Below are 21,155 nucleotides of genomic sequence, written 5' to 3' on the forward strand. Positions count from 1 at the left end.
TCAAGGTGCTGAGTTATAGTGAATTTTGCCTGTATGTGATCTCCAAACTTTGGCAATGTTGTTTGCATAAATAGTTGTGAATTGGGCGGGGCAACCCAGAATGGTATTCATATGTCATTTTATTCTGCACTCATTTTGCATTCGACGTGGGGCAATTTAGACTTCATGGAATAGTGCTCTCTGTGCTTCTGTATATGTGATTTGTATCAGAGTGTGTTGGGATATGGTGCACTTGATAATGAGCCACTTACTCAGTGGTATTAGCCACTGTGTGGTGAGAATCCAAATCCAAGGCACAGGGGAAGCCTCATTCATTTTACTTCTTTTTCTCCATGCAGAGGATTTTGAAGATGATGCTGAGGAGGAAGTGGATAAAGATTCAGACTCCGAAGATATGAAAGAGCAAGTAGGTACACCAGCCCTCTCTTCTAGTGGTCTCCACCATTGGCATCTCCCAGAGGGAAATACCGCTGTGTCCAGCTAAACACACTTTTGTACTTGCATGCCAGTGCCTGGCCCACAGCAGTTCTCACTAAATGACCAGCTACGAATGTTGATTTCCCTCCTGGTAGGTCCCAAACAACATCTCATTGTAAAGTCAGAGGTCGTCTGTTACCAAGGCACTCACATTCTGTCAGGATGAGCTTTTTGATAGACCCTTCAGGGTGGTACATGTCATTAGTGTGAATGACATTCAGGCAAAGAGACCATGGAAGCATTTCCTAGGAAACTTTTTCTGGTAGATCTCACCTGTCTCCACAAGTCACTCTCCTTGTCTACCCACTCTGCTCAGGACTCCTGTGTTGTATGCTTCCATTTACCTCCCAGTCTATGAGAACTGTGCTCACTCGGGTACATGATGTACGCTTGGACCAGCAAGGGAGTGGTGCCCTTTGGTCTCTATCCCATAATGGCCCATGGTATGTAAAGGAGAGGTTAGCAAACTTTCTGGAAAAGATCAGACTGTAATTAGTTTAGGCTTTGTGGACCTACAGTTTCTGTCACCATTACTCAGCTTTGCTGTTAGGGCACAGGAAGAAACTATAGACAATAGGTAAATGGTAGGGCATGGCTGTGTTCCAGGAAAACTTTTCTTGACAAGAAACAGGCAATGGGACATAGTTTACTGACTGCATTTCTAGGAAGGGACTATTGTCATTTTGCCTGTGGATAATTCTTTGCTGTGGGGGATTATCCTGTGTATCAAGGGATTTAGCAGTGTCCCTGGCTTCTACTCACTAGATGCCAGTAGCACTTACCCCTTGGTCCCCCCTTCATCCCCAAGTCATGAACCAAAAATGTCTGCAGGAATTGCCAAGTGTCCTTTGTCGGGGGAGCAATATCACTGCTTCAGAATAATGATAACGTATCTCCGAGTTGTGATTCTGCTTCTGTTTCTGCTGGTGGAGATGGACGCGGACCAGCCCCCTCAAATTATAGCCCCTTAATTTTGTCATCTGCAAAATAAGACTGAGAAGTAAATGCTACTTTTTATAACATTCCTGGAGATGAAAACTGAATTTAAAAAAATCTATCATCTGTCTATTTATTTGCCTATCATCATCCATCCATCCATCCATTGACCCATCCACCCACTTCCTCTTTTCCTGCCCTCCCTTCTTTTATTCTTCCCTTCCCTCCTACCTACCTACCCATCTAGAGAGTTCTCTAGAATTCTGAGTTCTCTATCGTAAGGTGGTAGCCGCAGACTCATAGAGGCTACGGCTCAGCCTCTAGGTTAAGACTCTAGGTTAAGACTGCTATTGACCCTCCAGTGTTCTCAGAGTTTTGTTGATAAATGGAATCATTTCTGAAGTCATCAGTAGTAAATTGTATCTTTGCCATGGCTTGACAGCACTGGCCTATTGAGTATTCGCTGAATTATTTGAATAATACTGTGCTGTGGTGATCGTTCATCAATGCCACTTTCCCCTACCCTCTTCCTTGCTCTTTGATAACTGGTTGTCTGATGCAGAGTGTCAGTTGCCTCTTGTATCTGATGTGCAGGGACAAGCTGCATCCCGGTGCCTGACTCACGCCGCATGGGATGGAGAGCGTTCAGACGTTCTCCTTTTCCCCCACTGCACTGCAGATGTTGGCGGGTTGGGGTGGAGTGAAACCCAAACAAAGCAACAAATCCAGCTGGGAAAGAAGCACAGGACAAATTGGTGAGGGCTTGGAAACTATTCATCAAAGCCTTCGAGCCAAAAGGAGATGAGAAGTCAGTGTGTGAATGTGAATCAGAGAAACAGGGCACATCGGACTCAGGGCTTGATTCTGGGGTGTTGCAAAAGAGCAAGGGAACTGGCGTTCCAGCAAACTGCTTTTCCCTCGTGAACCCAGAAGCATTTGCTGCAAGAAATGTGGGCAAGAAGCCGGGAATATTTGTTTCTGGTCATAGATCCGAGCCAGGCTGTTAACTGATGGCCTTTTCATTTGAAAAGTCTTAGTTAATAATTGGGCTCAGCTGTTTAGAAAGAATGATTAAAAGGAACTTTTGTCTGTAAAGGGTCTTGAGAATGGAAACTTGGGTGACTTTCCTTGAAAACTCAGTGTCAACATAAGAAAAGAGAAACTTACAAGAAGTATAGACCAGATGTTGGCTGTGTGTTTTTTTTTTTTTTAAATATATTTTTTTATTCTTTGTGAACACAGCTGTTTGATTTGGACAAACTCTGAAGAGGAGAAGGATAAACAGAGTGACTTCAAGCTCTCCTCTCCTTTGCTCCCTCTTTTCCTTCCTTTTCAGTTTTTTGTTTCTTGCAGGTACCTTCTTGGCGGTGATCCATGTGGGAGGCAGCAGGCTAATTTCCTGGGGATAGTAATATGATACAAGGGCAAACAAGGCATAGATTTTTTTTTTAAGATTTTATTTATTTATTAGAGAGCGAGCGAGCGAGCAACAACATGAGAGGGGAGAGAGTCAGAGGGAGAAGCAGGCTCCCCACTGAGCTGGGAGCCTGATGTGCGACTCGATCCCAGGACTCCGGGATCATGACCTGAGCCTAAGGCAGTCGCTTAACCAACTGAGCCACCCAGGTGCCCAAGGCATAGATTTTTATCTTCAAAGAGTTTGCAGTCTAGTGAACTTGGAGGTTGTCCTTACCAGAGTTCAAATCATCATCTTCGAAAGGGTGGTGCGCTCAAGTGTAAGGCTGGGGAAAGTCAATAATATCTGAAAGGTCCAATCTGAGGAAGAAGGGCCAGAAAGCATGATCTGGATTAGATGGGTCCCAGAATCCTAAATGATGACTCCTCCCTGGGTTGCTATGAGGACACAGACTCAGGGCCATCCCTGAATAAGTATAAATGTTATTTATAAGAAACAGAGAAGGAGGGGAGAACCAACCTGAGTGCCTGGAGATTCAGAGACCGAGATATAAAACTCTGGGGACCAGAGATGGTCTCTGTTACAACTACTTCACTTCGCTGTTATACCGAGAAACTACCCACAGATAATACATAAATGAATGGATGTGGCTGTGTTCCAAAAAAACATTATTTACAAAAACTGACAGTAGGTTATAGTTAGCTAACTCCTGCCATAAAGCTCAGTAGGTCACCTAGCCATATATAGAATGCATTGGGCTGCAGCTCATGGGCTACATGACACTCCTCACAACAGGCACACCAACGTTACTTGCTGGTCGGGAGACTCTTCCCAGTCACCTGCCAGATGGGTTTCCATTGGTAGCACTCTGGGGCATGGCTGAACCTGCAGCAAGGAGGGTGGAGGCAAGTAGGAACCTGGAAAGGACAAGAATGATGGGATCTCCAGAACCAGGCTAAGGAGTTCGGGCCGGGTGCACACTGTATCAGGAAATACCATGAAATCAACCTCATGAGATCAATTTTTCTTTTAATTTTAAGTTTGGAGGAAAATTCCAGAAGAGGGATAGAATGTTGCATTTTCTTCCCTCCCCCTGCCCCAATCAGTCATATAAACATTTATTGTCCGTATTTATTTGACTTAAAGAAGAACAGTCCAGGCCTTCAGGACTGCTAGGTTTTTCCTGAACTAACCAAAGATCCTCCTAATACACAGGGTAGGTTTTTCTCCCCTACTTCATTAGGGAAGCTGGGTCCAGGAGAGACATGGAAAGATGAGAAGATTGGACTGCTTGATTCTTGGTGTCCTTTCTGTGTAAGACTTTATAACCTTTGGAAAATACACAGGTGTTGGGAGGAGAGTCACCCTCACCATTTAACTGTTGTGAAATGTTGATCTAGAAATAAATATTAAGGGTCTGGGATTATTCAGCCCAATGAAGAAAAGACTGGCAGTGATGGGGTAGACATAAATATATAATGGGGTAAAGTGCAACGGGAGGTGACAAACCCCTCCCTGGGTCTGGGAGGCCCTGCCTAGTGCCTCCTTCTCGAATGCTTACTCCTGCATCTTCCTCCTGTTCTCTGTGCTGCACCATCTTCTTTCTGGAAACCATCATCAGCTGTTCTGCTGGTGATTTTTTCCCCACTGTTCTAGTTAAAATGTCACCTCCTCTGTGAGGTGGTCTCAGCTCATGCAATCTAAGGATTTTATTTACTTGTGAGAGAGAGAGAGAGAGAGAGAGAGAGAGAGAGAGATCAGGAGCGGGGGTGGGGTGGGGGTGGGGGGAGGGGCAGAGGGAGAAGCAGACTCCCCGCTGAGCAGGGAGTCCGATGCGGGACTCCATCCCAGGACCCTGGGATCATGACCTGAGCTGAAGGCAGATGCTTAACCGACTGGAGCTACCAAGGTGCCCATCAGCTCACACAATCTAAATAGCTTCCCACACCCCCCCACCTCAGGGTCAATCCCACTGCCTCCTTCAAAATATCCATGGCATTTGTCACCGTTGGAAGTGACCTTCTTCATTTGCTGTCTTCCTTCTCTCGATAGAAGATGGATTCCATTGGGACACTGACCTTTGTCTGTTCCATTATCGGTAACTCTTCAATACCCAGAATGGTACCTGCTCATAGTAGGTGCTCACTAAATGTTTTTGAGAAGACCGAGGGACCTAAATGGGAAGGGGGATAGAAGAATAGGTGCAGCGATTACAATTCTGTTGATGATGGTGGTGGCGAGACACAGAATTCTTTCATATCGTGCTTTACTAATTTTATATAAATTAGTTATTTATAGTGGGGGCTGATAAATCCTGAGATGGATGCTGAGAAAAGTTATATACCTTCTTTCTTCTCATTAAAAAAATACAACCCGGGGGCGCCTGGGTGGTTCAGTTGGTTAAGCGTCTGCCTTCGGCTCAGGTCATGGTCCCAGGGTCCTGGGATCGAGCCCCGCATCGGGCTCCCTGCTCAGCGGGGAGCCTGCTTCTCCCTTTCTCTGCCTGCCGCTCTGCCTACTTGTGCTCTCTCTCTGTCTCTCTGTCTCTGTCAAATAAATAAATAAAATCTTAAAAAAAAAAATACAACCCAACATCTTAAATTCTCCTTTGCATAGGCTAGCACTATAATTTGGAGGCAAGGAAACCATGTCCCAAGATTCTGAAAAATCACACATGGAGTATCTTGTCTCGATGCTTCTCAGGGTGACTGTCTTGACTGTGAATATATATATACACACACACACACACACACACATTTGGATATTCCACTGTAGGATGATGACTTGGAAACGGATGTGAACAAGCTGAGTTCCAAACCTGGTCTTGACCGACCTGAAGAGGAACTGAAGCAGTATGAGGCGATGTGTCCTGAGCTCTCCTGCAGCTTTGAGGTAGGGCATATGCCGTGGTTCTGCTCCATGGTGATGCATGATAGGTTCTTTGCAGAACTTGAGAGGCCAAGCAGGAGCTCTCCAGATGGAGAGCATTGCTCATCATTAGCAATCTGCTTCTGGGGTCTTTCTGAGAGTGAAGCAGAAGGTTAAGCAAAATATGAAAAAGGTAGCTGGTCTGGATGCATGCAAGGCACCTACAGTCGGACACCTGGCACCGAGATGGAAGTAGGATGACTGTACACATCGCCATCTATTGTCTGGGGGACAAAGTGCCTTGTCCTCACGTCCTGAAAATGCACTGAAAATTCTTGATGATTTATTGAGTGGGCAAGTTGTACTAGATGGCTTTCTGAAGGCGGTCAGTCCGATTTCAGGGTTTTTTGTTAGTAGAAACAAATTGAGAACCTTATACCTCGTGATATAGTGGCTAGTTGCTGCTCCCACTACTATTGCTGTTGTCAAGATTTTAGACCTGACTTTGGATCTCTATTATTTTCTTATGACTCTTAATATGTCATGAATTTGCCCACCTCTAAAGGTACCAGCTAAATCCCATGGAGAAGGGAGGCAGTATATTCTATTTTACTCCAGAAAGCCGAAGGGGATCAGTAGGTAAAAATTTCAGGGAAGGAAATTTCAGTTCAGTGTAAGGAAGACTTTTTTTTTTTTTTTTTAAACAATCAGAATGATCCTCAAATGAAAGGTGCTGCCTTGAGGTGTAATGAAAACCCTATAAATAAGTTTGTTCAACTAGGCTGTAACTTTTTGGGGTGTTCCAGAGGGCATTTGTGTGCTATATAGAATTGTACTAGACCCACCCAATGCCCCTTCCAAACATGAATTTCTATGATTCTACCACTCGTTTGATTCTTGAAGCTTAGCCTTTTCTTGTCTGACCTTGGAAAAAGCTTCCTAATTCACAGAATTTATGCTTAACTCTGTGCCCAGAGAGTGAGGATAGGGGTCAAGTTGTATTTTCTACCAGGGAGGAAACACTGACATATTCTTTTCCATTTTAAACCTGAAGGAACTCAAGTCTAAACCTGGAGATGATTTGAACTTTGAAGAGACTCAGGATGCCAAGCACTACCACATTCCGACTGCAGCCTCCCCAAAGCAGCATTGCTTGACTGAGGACCAACGCTCCTGGGGGCAAGAAAGAGAAGGCATGGTCCAGACTTCCCTCCTGAATATGGTGAAGATGGGGAGGTCCGCCATGCATCCAGCCTCCAGAAAAGGCCCTGGGATGAACGCATACCAAAACATGCAATCAAATGGTCTTGGGATAGATTCTTCTGGAAAAGAAATCCCTGACATTCAAGCTTCCCTCAAACAGAATGCTTGGGATATAGACGTGATTTCCTGCCCATTGATGAGTGCCTCCTTCTCCAATTCCACTAGGCCTACAGAAACTGCTGAAGTAATAGATAAGCTTCTGCAGACACATCCCAAGCATATCCCCTTCCATGACCCCTCTCTTTATATGGCCAAAGCCAGAAGAACCAGATCTGTGGCCGACTTCAAGAGGATGGCATTTCCTGACCTCTGGGGTCACCGTCCACCTCCCTCTGCTCAGTCAATGCTGGAGCGCAAATGTGGACTCCAAAGGTGATGGTGCTGCTGATTTGGAAGCTATATTTTTTGTTTTTAATACTTTAATAGGTAGAATGGTTTGTATAGAGAGTTCTGCCATCTTAGGAAAAGTGAGAATCAATCAGTAGCATGTTCAGATCCTTTGGGAAGCTTTTGCCAAACACAGAAGCTTGCCTCCCTCCCTGGACACGTCAGAACCAAGTGTGGGATAGCGACAGGCATGTGTTGCCAGAAAAAGAATCCCTTTGATGATTCCAGTGCAACCCCATATCCCAGAATGCGTTGCAGATCATAACAGGGAAAGATAACCCAGTTTCTCCAAATAATTGGGATCATTCCTTAAAGGAAGTTTCTCAAAAAAAAAAAAAAAAAAAAAAAAACCACCAAAAAAACAGTGTGGATTATTTGGGATCTTTCTTTTTTAATTCACTGTAAATTGGCATCTGATCTCTTGTTGACGAAAGGAGGTGGCGTACCCCCATCTCACAGTCCCAACCTTATAAAACCTGGCTTGGCTGGGAGAAGAGTTCTGCCCTATCACTGAAGATTGTAAGGAAAATATGCATTCTCTAGGATAGAAACTTTGGGTGGTGGGTTATTCCCAGAATGATGGAAAGGGAGCTTTGCCTTTGGATCAACATAGATTAAAATGTAAATGGCTAAAGCCAAGGAAAAATGATTTTCCTTGGAAAACAAACAAACAAACAAACATTGAGTATGCATATGCTAAGTCAATGGAGCAAAGTGTGCATACCAGAAAGTTTCATGAACTTATTTTCCATTTCATCAGCAAATTAATGGTGGATCCCATGAGCTGCTCAGACTTGGGCTCCTGCTGACATCTCTGACCTTACCCTTTGCAGGTTGTCTACCACGCTCAAGTTCCTGAGAGACACGGCACAGGGGCTGGCTCAGCAAGACCTCCCCCTTTGACAGAACATCCTCCCCTTGAGTCTAGGCCTTATGTCTACCTCCCCTCTCTTTCTCCCACTCCACCCAAAAAACATGGATCAGAAATTCAAGGAGGGAATCTGAAAGATCCCTTGGGCTTCCTCCTGTCCTCTTACTTAAACTTCCTGAATATGGGTGTTTCTCAGACAGAAGATTGACCTTAGTTTTCTGGAGATGACAGAACCCAAGGAATAGAAATGACCCACGAGTTCAGAGGCTTTCTGAAGCCTCGAAGGCCTTGAGGATGCAAACAGTCAACAATCCTAAAGTCTCCCTCAAAAATTGTCTCTGTGCAAAGGACCCTCTTACTCTCACAACCAAAACCCTTTGGAATCCATTAGTCTAAATGCTCTTGAAAAAAATTCCCCTTCAAGTCAAGAATCTTCCAACTAAAATCTGGCATCAGTGTATCCTACATTCCTATTGCTCAGTGTAGTTTCATTTTTTGATAAAGAACAAAAGGAAGGAGAGACAGTGCTTTTTCCACTCTTGTAGCCCCAGGTTGGGGGGCATTATTAATTTTTTCTTTCATAATTCTCTGATGACTTTCAAGGCCCTTCCCAGATGACCATAGGATGGATGGGGTCAGGAGTGAGAGCCAACCCTTAAAATGTATCCAATTTTCCTTTCTAGGATCAAGATACTTGAGGATGTCCGGAGGCTCATCCAGCCAAGTGATGTTATAAATAAAGTCGTCTTCAGTTTAGATGAGCCTTGGTAGGTGGTCCTGAGCATCAGTGGAACATGGAAGATGGGGGTGGAGTATGGAATATCCTCTTAACGACATGAGAATAAGCATGCTTTATGTTAGTAATCCACCCCTTCTCCGCGAAACACGATCAGAATTCATGTTCAAGAATCTGTAAGAAAAAGCTTATCTCTAAGAAATGTCAGGCTGTGCCCAAGAATAGCAAGAACGCATGTGTTCACATGTTTCCTATTTCATTACAGGCCTTTGCAAGACACCGCTTCTGACTGCTTGCGGTTCTCCTCCAAGTTTGAGTCAGGAAATCTTCGCAAAGCCATCCAAGTGCGTGAGTAAGTAAGGAAACCCACGAAGGTAGCAGGTTGTGCCTCTCTCCTCCCTGTTCTCCGTACCATGGTCTCACATCAGTCGTTTGAAATCAGCCACGGCAGGAGCGTTTATACCCCGAGAAAGGGCAAACAAGACACCTGAAGGTTTTCCTCTCAGTCCGCTGCTAAACATTTACAGGCACACCACTAGGGGGCTCACTAGCTGATGTCACAGCAAGGTGGCAACTAGAGGTGAAAGTTAGGAATACACCTGTATTCCAAATAATGGCTCCACCCTTGGGTGCAGGCGTTCTTGGACTGGGATGTTTGTACTTCCGTTGACGCCAGGGCTGGTTGCATTGACACAGCAGGATACGTGGGGTCCCCTGGTCCCGTAGCTCTTCACATCTGTTGCTCCCATCCCTGTGAATGTAGGTGGCAGGAACATTGGGCTCCCCGTGGAGAGGTGTGTTACTCTTTGTTCAAGGGCATGTGTAGTGCCATTCCTCTCTGGCAGAATCTCTCAATGAGCTCTTATTACTAGACAAGTATTTCATAGGCAAGGAAAGTCTAGGGCTGTACAAACTAAAGAGGGGGAGAGGACACAAAACAAAAATTTTCAGTGCAGAAGAGATGGCTATGGTATCATTCTTCCCTCGATACCAGTGTGGACTCTATTTGTCATATGCCAAAAATCAGGATTTGTCACCCATCTTCTATGGGTGAACTCCCGAAGACAGCAGTCTGGAACAGTTAATGGTGTGGGGGTCACAGACTCTGGAATCAGAATGCTGGGGCCACCTCACCCCTTTCCCACCAGGAGATTTCAAGCAATTACCTGACTTTACTCCGTGCCTTTTTTTCCCCACCCAGAAAATGGGGACAGTGATGGCACCCACATCATAGGGATTTTTTTAATGAGAGTTAGCTAAAAACACATCACGCTCTTAGAATAGTGCCCAGCACACTCAGTCAGCATGAGCCTGTCTTCAGGGATGCGTATTCGCCATTGCCAGGGCACAGAACTTCAGCTAGATCAGCCTGTTTTGTGTCTATCTGAGGAGTCATTTTTGAAATTTTTCTTTTTTTGGGGGGGGCAGGTGAGCAGTGACCCTTTTCTGTTTGTTTGTTTTGCACATGAACTATTGCAAGGAAGCCCGACATATAAAACAAATGCAAGTTGAGCTACATGGGCTGAAGAAGAGAAAGGCAGTTCTGTTAACATTCCTTCTAGGCTTCTTCTCTTTCTGTTGCCAGCTCAGCTTCTACGTCTTGTGGTGGTGCCTGCTTTTATGACTCCGTTTATATATCATGTTTCGGGGATCCGGGAGAGAAAACCTAAGCAGGAGTCTCCTGGGGGGACAGTGGTCAGTCCATGATGTGTCTGCCCTGCTGGTCTTGCTCTGGTCTCTCTCTCTCTCTCTCTCTCTCTCCAGATATCTGCCTTTGGCCAGAGTGTAGAATCCTAAACCAATTAGTTATGGTTAGGGTAACAGAGTCAGAGGACAGAAAACAAACCTCTATATAGGCAAGGAGTTTTGATGATCCGTTTTTGGAGAGGATGGCGGGCATAGCAGATCATTTGAGGGCTGTAGTCTTTCTGGATTTGTCCTTTTGAGCATCACTTGGTGGACTATGCTTCATTTGCTGTATCTCAGGCTCAATGGTTCAAGGGAGATGCTTAGAGTGACTGAGCAGTGGGTCTCCATCAGGTAGCTCTCCTCTGCTCTGATAGGCCTTCTGCAAAGCGCCCCCCCTTCCAGAAATCGGACTGTACCACTTTGCAGGGGTCCAGAATGGCAGGGTGTGAACAGATCAGGGCAAATACATCATCCTTTCTAGAGGAGCAACTCAAAGAACATGCCGAGGGGCTGGAGCAATCTTATTTTTGAAAATATACTGATAATAATGTTGTTGTTAATTTTGTTGCTACAGCGCAAAAAATTGGTTAGTTTTGCAGATAGTAATGGCGAGGGGACACACAGGAATCTCCTGGGGCGCTGGGAATGTCCTATCTGGGTAATCGCTGAACAGGAGTGTCCAGATGAATTTATTTAAATTCACTGAGTTGTACACTTAAAATTTGTGCATTTTATGGCATGTAAGTTAAATCAATTAAAAAGGGACAAAATGAACACACAACTCCTACATTGCTGTCTAATTCATGTTTGTTGCTTTGCTGGGGGCTTACCTGTACAATACAACTTAATCTTTACAGACAGCCCTGCAAGTTTAGGCATTATTTCCATTTTCCATACGAGTAGACTCAGCCTCAAAAGGAATGTGCAGCATCAACCAGATGTGATTGAATTTTCTCTGGGATATAGCACACTTGTATTTTTCCTGCCAGAGAGTTTAATTATTAATTTATTAAATCACAGTTTAATAAAAAGATAGGCTGTGGTTGTCTAATTGATTCTTTGATTCTCCTAATACCAAGAACCTGCTCCCCTCTCCCCACATTTCTATGGCCCGTGTGTCCAATTTTGTGAGATGAGCACAATCACTGTAACTTACCAGCCCGCTGAGATCCCCGGTCTTAGATCTGTCCTCCGGAACCTGAGATGTGTAGCTTCTCAGTGTTGGACGTTCCCTCAAAGACTTGTAGCCCTCCAATCTTGCTTCTGACTTTGCAGGTGGGAGTACGACTTGCTGGTCAACACTGATGTGAATAGTAGCCAGCACCAGCAATGGTTCTACTTCGAGGTGAGCGGCATGAGAGCTGCCGTCCCTTACCGCTTCAACATCATCAACTGTGAGAAGCCCAACAGCCAGTTTAATTACGGTATGAGCTCTTGGGCTAACACCCAAGATCTTCTAGACTTCTACAAGTTCTAGAAGCTAGATCTTCTGGCTAACACCAGGAATGGTGCCCCTCTGTGATTGATTGGCTTATTACTGGAAGCCCTGTTTGGGTTCCCAAAGGGTTTGAAGTTGGGCTGAATGTTTTGGTTGCCACGTGTGGCAAGATGGTCGTCAACCTGTGGCAGACTGCCACCATGGAAGGCAAGCTGGAAGTCCTCACTCTGTGATGGAATGTTAATACCATGCCTGCCATTCCACTACTTCCTGACTGCCTTGCCCCACCTTGAACTTTTGGAGGTCCATGAGAACCTCTCATGTGTTCCTTCTCTTCATCTCCTAAATCTCACAGCAGCAAATACGTTGACCTCTTTGTCCCAGAAAGGAAAACAGCACAATCCAATTGGATGACACTGATTTGCACCCTCAGAAAATATGGGGAAAGTTCAAATTCTCCTGAATACCTGCGGCCATTTTGGAGGAGAAATTCAAGGGACAAAGTGACTGGCAGCCCACATTGACTTTGAATGTTTCCAGGAATGGAAAATTCTGCATGTTATTGCTGGATCATATACTAATTCATTGAGTGGCTTTGAGTAAGGAATAAATATTCCCACATCTCTCGGTCTGAGCACAGGGTACTGCCTCTATTTTGTACCGACTAAATAGATTCTTGCTGGTGTAGAAAGAGAAAATATGAACCCTGAGTCTTGTATTTGCTCTATGTGTCTGCTGTAGCAAATTGTCACAAACTCAGTGGCTTAAAGCAAGACAGATTTACTCTCTGACAATTCTAGTGGCTACAAGTCCAAAATCAGTTTCACTGGGCTACAGTGAAGGTGCTGGAAGGGCCATGCCCACTGGAGCACCTAAGGGATTTTCTGTTTGTTTGGTATTTTTTTCCCACTGTTTATAGAGTTGTGTTCCTTGCATCCCTTGGTTCATGGCCCCTTCCTCCATCTTCAAAGCCGGCCATGTAGCATCTCCCAATCTCCCTCTGCTTCAGTCACATAGCTTCTCCTGTGCAGTCAAAGCTCCCTCTGCCTCCCTCCTAAAAGGACATAAGTGATTGCATTTAGGGCCCATCAGGATAATCTCTTCATCTCAAAATCCTTAATTTAATTACATCTATGAAATCCCTTTTGCCATATAAGGCACCATTCATAGGTTCCAGGGGTTAGGACCTGGATTTCTCGGAGGGCCATGATTCAGTCCATCACAGCTCTCTTTCCCTTTTCTCTTTCCCCGGAGATTAATACTTTTTTTTTTTTAAGATGTGGGGTGTAGGGGCAGAGGTAGAGGGAGAGGGAAAGAGACAATCTTAAGCAGGCTCGATGCTGGCTTGGAATCTGACACATGATCTCATGGCCCTGAGATCATGACCTGAGCTGAAATCAAGGGTCCTGATGCCAAACTGACTGAGCCACCCAGGGTGCCCCTCCGCAGTGATTAATCCTGCCTTTGTTCTGTGCAGGGATGCAGCCAACTGCCTATTCTGTGAAGGAGGCTCTTCTTGGAAGACCCACCTGGATACGAATGGGCTATGAAATCTGTTATTACAAGTAAGTTAGAGTGTTGCTAGCTTCCTTTTCTCTGCTCTTTCTTTCTTTCTCAATTTCCTGCTCTTCTGTGTTGATCTGAGAAACCTCAGCCATCCGTCTGTGTCCCAGTGGCGAATGCCCTGCGCTTCAGAAGCGCAAGCATGTTATATGGCACTTACAGTAGAACCCAAGAAATCTTTTGATTTTCAGAGAAAATCAACACATTAAAACCCTTAGACCTTGTTGTTGGATGTTAGAACTTACACAGATGCAACCTGTGATTCGTTCACAAGCCTCTGTTCTTTACCTCTTTCCGTGTATCCCAGTGAACAAAAAAATCTGAGATGTTCCGGCCTATTCTTATTTTGTGCTCCAGTTTTCCAAAGTAGATGGGAGTGGATATGTGGCAGGTCTGCTTAAGTAACTATTCCTCCGCAGCAAGATGATTTTTTGGAAAAAAATAAATGAGGGAGCATTTCTAGAGTTCATCTTCAAACCTTGATCGGTAGCCAGTTTCGTCAATTCATTCTGTAAAGTTGTAAATGAGATCTAAATTATCTATATCTTTTGATAAAAGAAATGGATTCCCAACCCATGAATTGCTCGTTTGTGCATTTTCTTTTGATGGAAAATAAAAAAATGTACATTCATAAGAAAGAAAAAGGACAAGACCTGTTAGGACACGCAGGAAATATGTAATTAATTATTAGCTCATTGCTAATTTCTTATAAAAACTGATAGGCTAGCACTTGTTTTATTGGATAAAGCAAGGTGTATCTCTTTCTGATATTACAAGAGGACCCTAAGAAGAGTATTGTCAGACATTCGAGAGTTTGGGATTGTTGTTAATACCAAAAAGAAAGAGAATATATACTCTCTTGCCCTTTGGCTTTTGAGACAGGACAGGAACACTGATAGAGCAACCCAATTCCTGACCTTTCCTATCTATCAGACACAAAGGCAAAAATCACCATAGAGATAAGTACTGTCTTCAAAACACGGAACTGGACTGACTTACAGTTTGTAATAAAAGAGTTGGCAGTCTTCAGTCCTTGATGTATTAGGATATGGATCTGGGCGGTATTTTCATCATCTTCTTTAGAACAATAGCAAAATATTACGATTTTGTTGGTTTTCCGTTCACCTATATGGCAATTTCTCTCTGGCCTCCATATCTAGAAACTCCCAGGATCTTTTCACATTCCAAAGAGATTTAGACTAAAAACCATCTCAAAGTGGTAGAAGCCAACAACTACAAGGAAAAACAGCGAAAGCCTAAATTTTGAACCTTCGTGTGTCCTGTGAAAATAGCAACCCTAAATAAACATGAAAGACCCAGCTTGCTGCCTGCTTGGATCTGGAGCTTAGTAAGAGACTGGACAAACACAACATTCAGTATTCTCTCCCAGGGGAGTAGAACTCTCCCTGGAGGCTGTTTCTCTGGGAGGTGGGAGTAAGAAGCAGACTTGTGGGGACAAAGCATCTGCCAAAAAAGAGAAGGAAGAAAGAAGCCCCACATCCAAAAACACAGCCTTGGCCTCAGGAAAGCCAAAGTTAATGTTAATAGCTGTTAGATTCATTAACAAGACAATTGTTATGTGATTAAAGAGCAACAGAGGGGTAACATGAAAACCGTGAATGTGTAATGCAATTCATTTTTCATATTGCAGTCATGAATACAACAGAGATGAATGGATAAGATTGCTACGTTGTAACGTAGTTTGTTTTACAATTATTCACCACATTATGTTAACATATTTCTAATAATGTGATTTAACAACAGGATACATGTGTGTATCTCTATTCAACCACAGCTCAGGACACCTCTCCCTACTGTAGAATGCCTTAGATTGTCAAACATATTTCTCTCTTTAGTCTTTGAGTTGATTTGCTCTAGAAGATGTGTTTGCTTCACCCCTGCCTTTATTCGCTCCAGTGTATTAATTTGAGAGAACTTTACCTCCTTACTTCTCTGTCTCCAGCACATCATCAGGAACTCAGAAGTTGTATTTCTATTGTGCTGTTAAGTTCCCAGATTTCTAAACAACAACAACTAACAGTCTATATTGTGAGGTTTAGCTTAATTTAGGAAATATACTCTATCAATCCACTGAAGTAGGCTTCTGCAAACTTAACTACCTTGCCAGAAGTTAAAACCAAAAGAATGAGGGAGGTGTGGAGCTCTTCCCATTTGACAATCGATGCTCAGCTTCCTGACACATGAAAGCCAGAGACGTATAATGCGATGTGTTGTTCATATTCCAGCTCTGGAAACCCAGCAGAGAAGAATGGATAAGATTGCTCTACTGTAGTTTGCTTTATAATTAGGCATCTTGGGCTGCAGAAGGACAGTGGTGTCAATCCCCATATTAAACCTTAAGACAACTGAATTTCTTCCTTAGTACCTAGATCATACCACATTTGAGGAAAAATTCTGATATTTTCTCCTGTGCGCCACTGACCATCTTGCCGCTCCCCCGGAACCCCTTCTCCTCCTCCAGCCCATTCCCCTCTCCCACCCACCTTGCAGACCAGTAGTCCAGAAAGTAAAAGGGATCCTCGGGAGGGAAGGACATAAATGAGCAGCCTCCTTTTTCCATGCCTCTCATAAAAGTAAGCAAGGACACTTGCAGTTCCTGCTCTATTGACTTCCCCGCTTTCTGCTTCTCCCTACAATGTACACAGCCTCGCACCTTTCCGAATCCTTTCCTGGCTCCGGTCTAAAGTAATTTTGCTGGTGAAGGGCAGAGGGAGGGAAGCCACATGCTCAGAGTGGCCATGTAATACACAACGGCTGATCTCTTCTGACATTTATCTCAGCTCGTGAGAGGAGATGGAACAGCTCACTCATGAAGATGAATGTCATACATGGGCTCTGCCATCATGCATCCCTCCGAGGGATCTCAGGAGGGATATTTGGCATTGTATGGAATATTAGTAATGCTGCAGACCTGGGGAAGCCCGGTGGCTTGGCTGCTCTGCCTTATTAGACCCTGTTAAGTGAAATGATGCACCCTTGTTAAACAGAGCAGGGTCATTATAAGATTATCTACTTCACTCTCTATCTTGGCATTTGCTTATTTCATGCACGCACAGGGGGAAAAAATGACTTCCCAGCATATTTTTAAGTGCAAATGGAAATAGATTGAGTTCATAACTATGCATTTGTGTACTTTGCTCCTTGCTTCATTGAAGGCTTTATGATTATAAAAGTGTAGATTGGTCCTAAGACAAATGGTTCAGGGAATGGAAAAGTGAAGGGGGGAGCCTTTTAACTGGAAAAGCTGGCTCTACCCGACCTTGGGTCATCTTTGACCCAACATCACCTATCTAGGATCCAGCAAATCAGAGAATGCCCTTGATTTTCACCAGGCTCCTTCTCCATCTTGAAGAGCCGATCAAGGAGAGAAAGCTCTTGGAATCAGACTTCTAACGCTTGTCATCAGTGGTGTGACTGTGGGCAGATTATTCTAGCCTCAACCTCCGATTCCTCATCTGTAAAATGGAGCCAATAATGGAATAATGAAATGAGGAAAAGCAGGTGGAAAGTTGAGCACTGTGTCTGGTGCATAGTAGATGTTCAGTGAATGTCAGCAATCATCCATTAACTAGTAGAAACTACTTTGTGGCACCAATGACATAAAGAATCAGTGAAATGTTTCATTTTCAGGAGCTCTCATCTGTTTTATGTTAGATTCCTTCTGTTACTTTAGACTTTAAGTTTATAAGCAGCCCTGATTTATGAAGACCAAAATTTCACATTGTTACTGGCTAAATTGGGCCGAAACACTTCTTGTCATCTTATCCATTTCCAAGACACAGGTGATATTATAAAAGAGATCTTGGTTTTGGAGTCAGCGCACTCATGAGGTTGATCCTACTTGCTGTGCTTTCTGTCGCATCATATCCGTGATCCTCGATTTCCCCATCTGTAGAGTGTGTATAGTAACACTTAACCTTAAAAAGATACCAGTAGGATTAGAGGTGGAATACTTTAGGTGTTCTAATTACTACTCCTGGAGTCCATTTGCTCTACAGACTTTAACTGAACAGCTGCTAAGTCCAACTTCTGTGCCAGATACACAAAACAGTAAGCATAATCCCTGTCATAAAGGGTTAGCAGTGAGGGAGAGACAGAGCGTGGTAAGAACTAGGTAAAAGAGCAGATATCAGGGAAGCTTCCTGGAAGAGGAAACCCTTGGGTTGAGGCTTGAAGGCAGAAGGAGTTGTCTGAGTGAGGTAGAAGGAAAGGGTTTTCGGTACAAAGGAGGACCATGGGAGCCACTTAAAATATAAAGGATGAATGTTACTGCCTTGCAAACATCCTTTAGCATGTTCACATCATAATTGGTGAAACACAAATAACTTGTTCTTAGAATATAACTAAGTCAATCAGAGAAAGACATGTATCATATGCTCTCACTGATATGAGGAGTTTTTAATCTCAGGAAACAAACTGAGGGTTGCTGGAGTGATGGGGGTTGGGAGGGACGGGGTGGCTGGGTGATAGACATTGGGGAGGGTATGTGCTATGGTGAGCGCTGTGAATTGTGTAAGACTGTTGAATCACAGACCTGTACCTCTGAAACAAATAATACATTATATGTTAAAAAAAAAAAAAAGAAGAAAGCAGGAAGGGAAAAATGAAGGGGGCGGAAATCGGAGGGGGAGACGAACCATGAGAGACTATGGACTCTGAGAAACAAACTGAGGGTTCTAGAGGGGAGCGGGGTGGGGGGATGGGTTAGCCTGGTGATGGGTATTAAGGAGGGCACGTATTGAATGGAGCACTGGGTGTTATACGCAAGCAATGAATCGTGGAACACTACATCAAAAACTAATGATGTAATGTATGGTGATTAACATAACATAGTAAAAAAAATCAAAAAAAAGAATATAACTTTACTGTGGACAAATCAAATTGTTGTAAGCAAAGGATTTACTTTAGAGATTTATCAAACATTTCACTTTGAAGAAGGTGATCTTGGGAAAGCATGGAGGTCCCTGAAGAGGAGCATTTTTTGCTGTTGGTAGGGTCATCTGGATTTTCCTGCTCCCCATGCACGGCCCCCAGGAGACTCCAGTGGGGAAGCCTGACATTTGCTTTAGGCTCAGCTAGAGTTTTGACCCCAGACTAGGGTTGTCATGGAATCTCCTTTAGCAGAACCTCATCATCAATGAGGTGTTACCCATTTTTAAATCCCAGTGGTCTACAACCATCCTGGGGAGGGCTGGCTTACCAGTGAGGAGTATGTATGTATGTATGTATGTATGTATTTATTTAAAAGATTTTATTTATTTTTGTGACAGAGAAAGAGCGAGCATGAGCAGGGGAGAGGGAGAAGCAGACTCCCCATTGAGCAGGGAGCCCGATACAGGACTCAATCCCAGGACGCTGGGATCATGACCTGAGCTGAAGGCAGATGCTTAAGCGACTCAGTCACCCAGGTGCCCCAGTGAGGAGCTTTTAGTCTTGCCCACAAGATTCTTGCCCACCAAGCTATAGTGTGTGTGTGTGTGTGTGTGTGTGTGTGTGTGTGTGTGTGTGTGTTGGGGCTGTGAGAAGGTGGATTTCATACAACCGAAACAGCTGTTCAAATTCCTTACTCTTCCCTTAAATCAGTAGAACGTAGGTCCACAGAAGTTCTAAAACTAAGAATCCTTTTATTTTATTTCTCTTTCCATTTCACTGAAGCTGTTCCCTCCCTGGAGTCCAGGTTTGATTTGAATGGTGGAAAGAGCCTAGGGATGGGGATTTCACATTCTTGGTTTCTCTTCCTTTCTTGCTCACTCTGATGACTGGTGGGGTAAGGTTGAATGTGCTTACGGTGAATGTCCATGTTATGTGACTTCACTGTACTTAATGGTACAGTGGGAAGTGGACCAGGAAGCACGGCTCATGTCAAAGGAGACTAGCCTCCTGGCCCTCAGGGAAATCTTTTATACCCGAGGAAGGATGCAGGCTCTGTGTCCCCTCTTTGTGGGTGAGGAACTTGGGGATGGAGAGGCCCTAGGTCTTTTGTTTCCACCTGCCTTTACCTTCATGAATATGCATCTATGGGGTGTGTACCCAGGTGTGTGCTTGTGTGTGTGCTTACAGGTGAAGTGCTCTTCCACATTTTGGTTGGCGGTCAACACCTTGACCATTTTGGCTGGCTTATTTTGTGTCACATGGGTCGTCAGTGTAGAGAGGTGTAATTGACCAGTTCCTGTTGTTCAGGGAGGTGTCGACTGGATGAGCATTTGCAGGGGAGCCTTTTATGAGTGAAATTGGAAAGAAAATAAAAGGTAGAGCCTATGTGGCTTGCATGCTTTCTGAGCTACCATCTGCTTCTTGACATACTTTCTAATAACCAGAGCCCCCTTAGCTCTTAAGGAAGTACAGAACTTTGGGGGAAATATGGAGAAAGGAGATCCAATTAGGTATCAAGATCCGGATGGCACCATGGGTGAAGATGCCTTTTTGAAGTTGCTAGTGCTGGAGTCACAGAGGAAATTGGGTCCTAGTCACGTGATCTAAAAAGTGACAGGAAGAATCACTTGGGGCTGACATTGTTAGGGGGTATCCTTCTCTCCCTACGATGACCAGGGCCCTAGGGTGCTGCGTTGGCAGAAGCTGAGGCAAGAGAAATGTGTCAGGCCATAGTTTGTGGGTCTGCCATTCCTAGTTTTATTAATATTGAAAACCCACAAACCCACAAGAAACAAGACAGTCTGTTTTCTGTTTCTTCCTTTATTGCTTGCCTGATTTTTGTTTGTTTGTTTGGTTGGTTTTTGCTTTGGTGGGGGTGTGGCATGTAGGTAGCAGAAAGGCAGAAAAGAATAATCTGTATTTTTTTTTTTTTTTTACATTTTGCAAGAGCAGAGATTCATTACCTGCTATTTCTTCCCTCTCCCCACCCTTTCCCCCAATAAAACCCCAAAGCACCATGGACAAGTAAGCCAACATTGTAAATGTTCAAAGGTGGAATTACATCTTTTGGTGTCCGGGGCGTATTTTGCATCGTAATGCAGTCTTGATGATAACATTTCTCAGGAAAGCCTGCACAGTTGCCTCTGCATCAACAGCCAAGGCGCGGGCATAACTGGCAGTGTATGGGCAAAATATTGCTCGGAATGTACTTCTGGGTGTAATTTACTTTGATACTGTTCTCTGAAGTATCAAAATTGGTTCTTCATCTTTGACAAAGGAAAATGTGCACTCTGAGGCTATAAGAAGCTGAACCACATATGGGGTGACAAATGTATTCCTTTGGGAAGCAAGTATTGTACAGTGGAATGAACAAAGTCTTCGCAGACAGGCAGATCTGGGTTGAGTCCCATCCTGACCATGTTCTAGCCTTGCCACCTTTGACAAATTAATTTTCCTAAGCTATTGTTTCTTTATGCACACGATGGGCTGTTGCAATAACATAAGGTGACGTGTGTTAAGTGTCGAGTTGGAACTCAGTATGTAGTAGTAATGATTATTAACGAAACCACTTGGCAGGCAGAAGGGAAAGGAAGAGCTGAACTCTGTGGGGTCTGGG

General features: G+C 44.1%; 1 protein-coding gene across 1 annotated transcript in view; it reads left to right on the top strand.

Moving 5' to 3' along the window:
- AGBL1 (ATP/GTP binding protein like 1) overlaps window positions 1-21,155 on the top strand; it is a 724,399-nt gene that overhangs the window by 111,687 nt on the left and 591,557 nt on the right. The window contains exons 9-15 of the mRNA XM_035728075.1: window positions 339-406; window positions 5,606-5,722; window positions 6,753-7,333; window positions 8,903-8,986; window positions 9,221-9,307; window positions 11,920-12,068; window positions 13,560-13,647. Coding sequence (XP_035583968.1) covers window positions 339-406; window positions 5,606-5,722; window positions 6,753-7,333; window positions 8,903-8,986; window positions 9,221-9,307; window positions 11,920-12,068; window positions 13,560-13,647 — 1,174 coding nt within the window. The remainder of the gene's footprint in view (window positions 1-338; window positions 407-5,605; window positions 5,723-6,752; window positions 7,334-8,902; window positions 8,987-9,220; window positions 9,308-11,919; window positions 12,069-13,559; window positions 13,648-21,155) is intronic.

Source organism: Zalophus californianus, chromosome 6, assembly GCF_009762305.2.
Source record: "Zalophus californianus isolate mZalCal1 chromosome 6, mZalCal1.pri.v2, whole genome shotgun sequence".
In the NCBI taxonomy this organism is placed as follows: Eukaryota; Metazoa; Chordata; class Mammalia; order Carnivora; family Otariidae; genus Zalophus; species Zalophus californianus.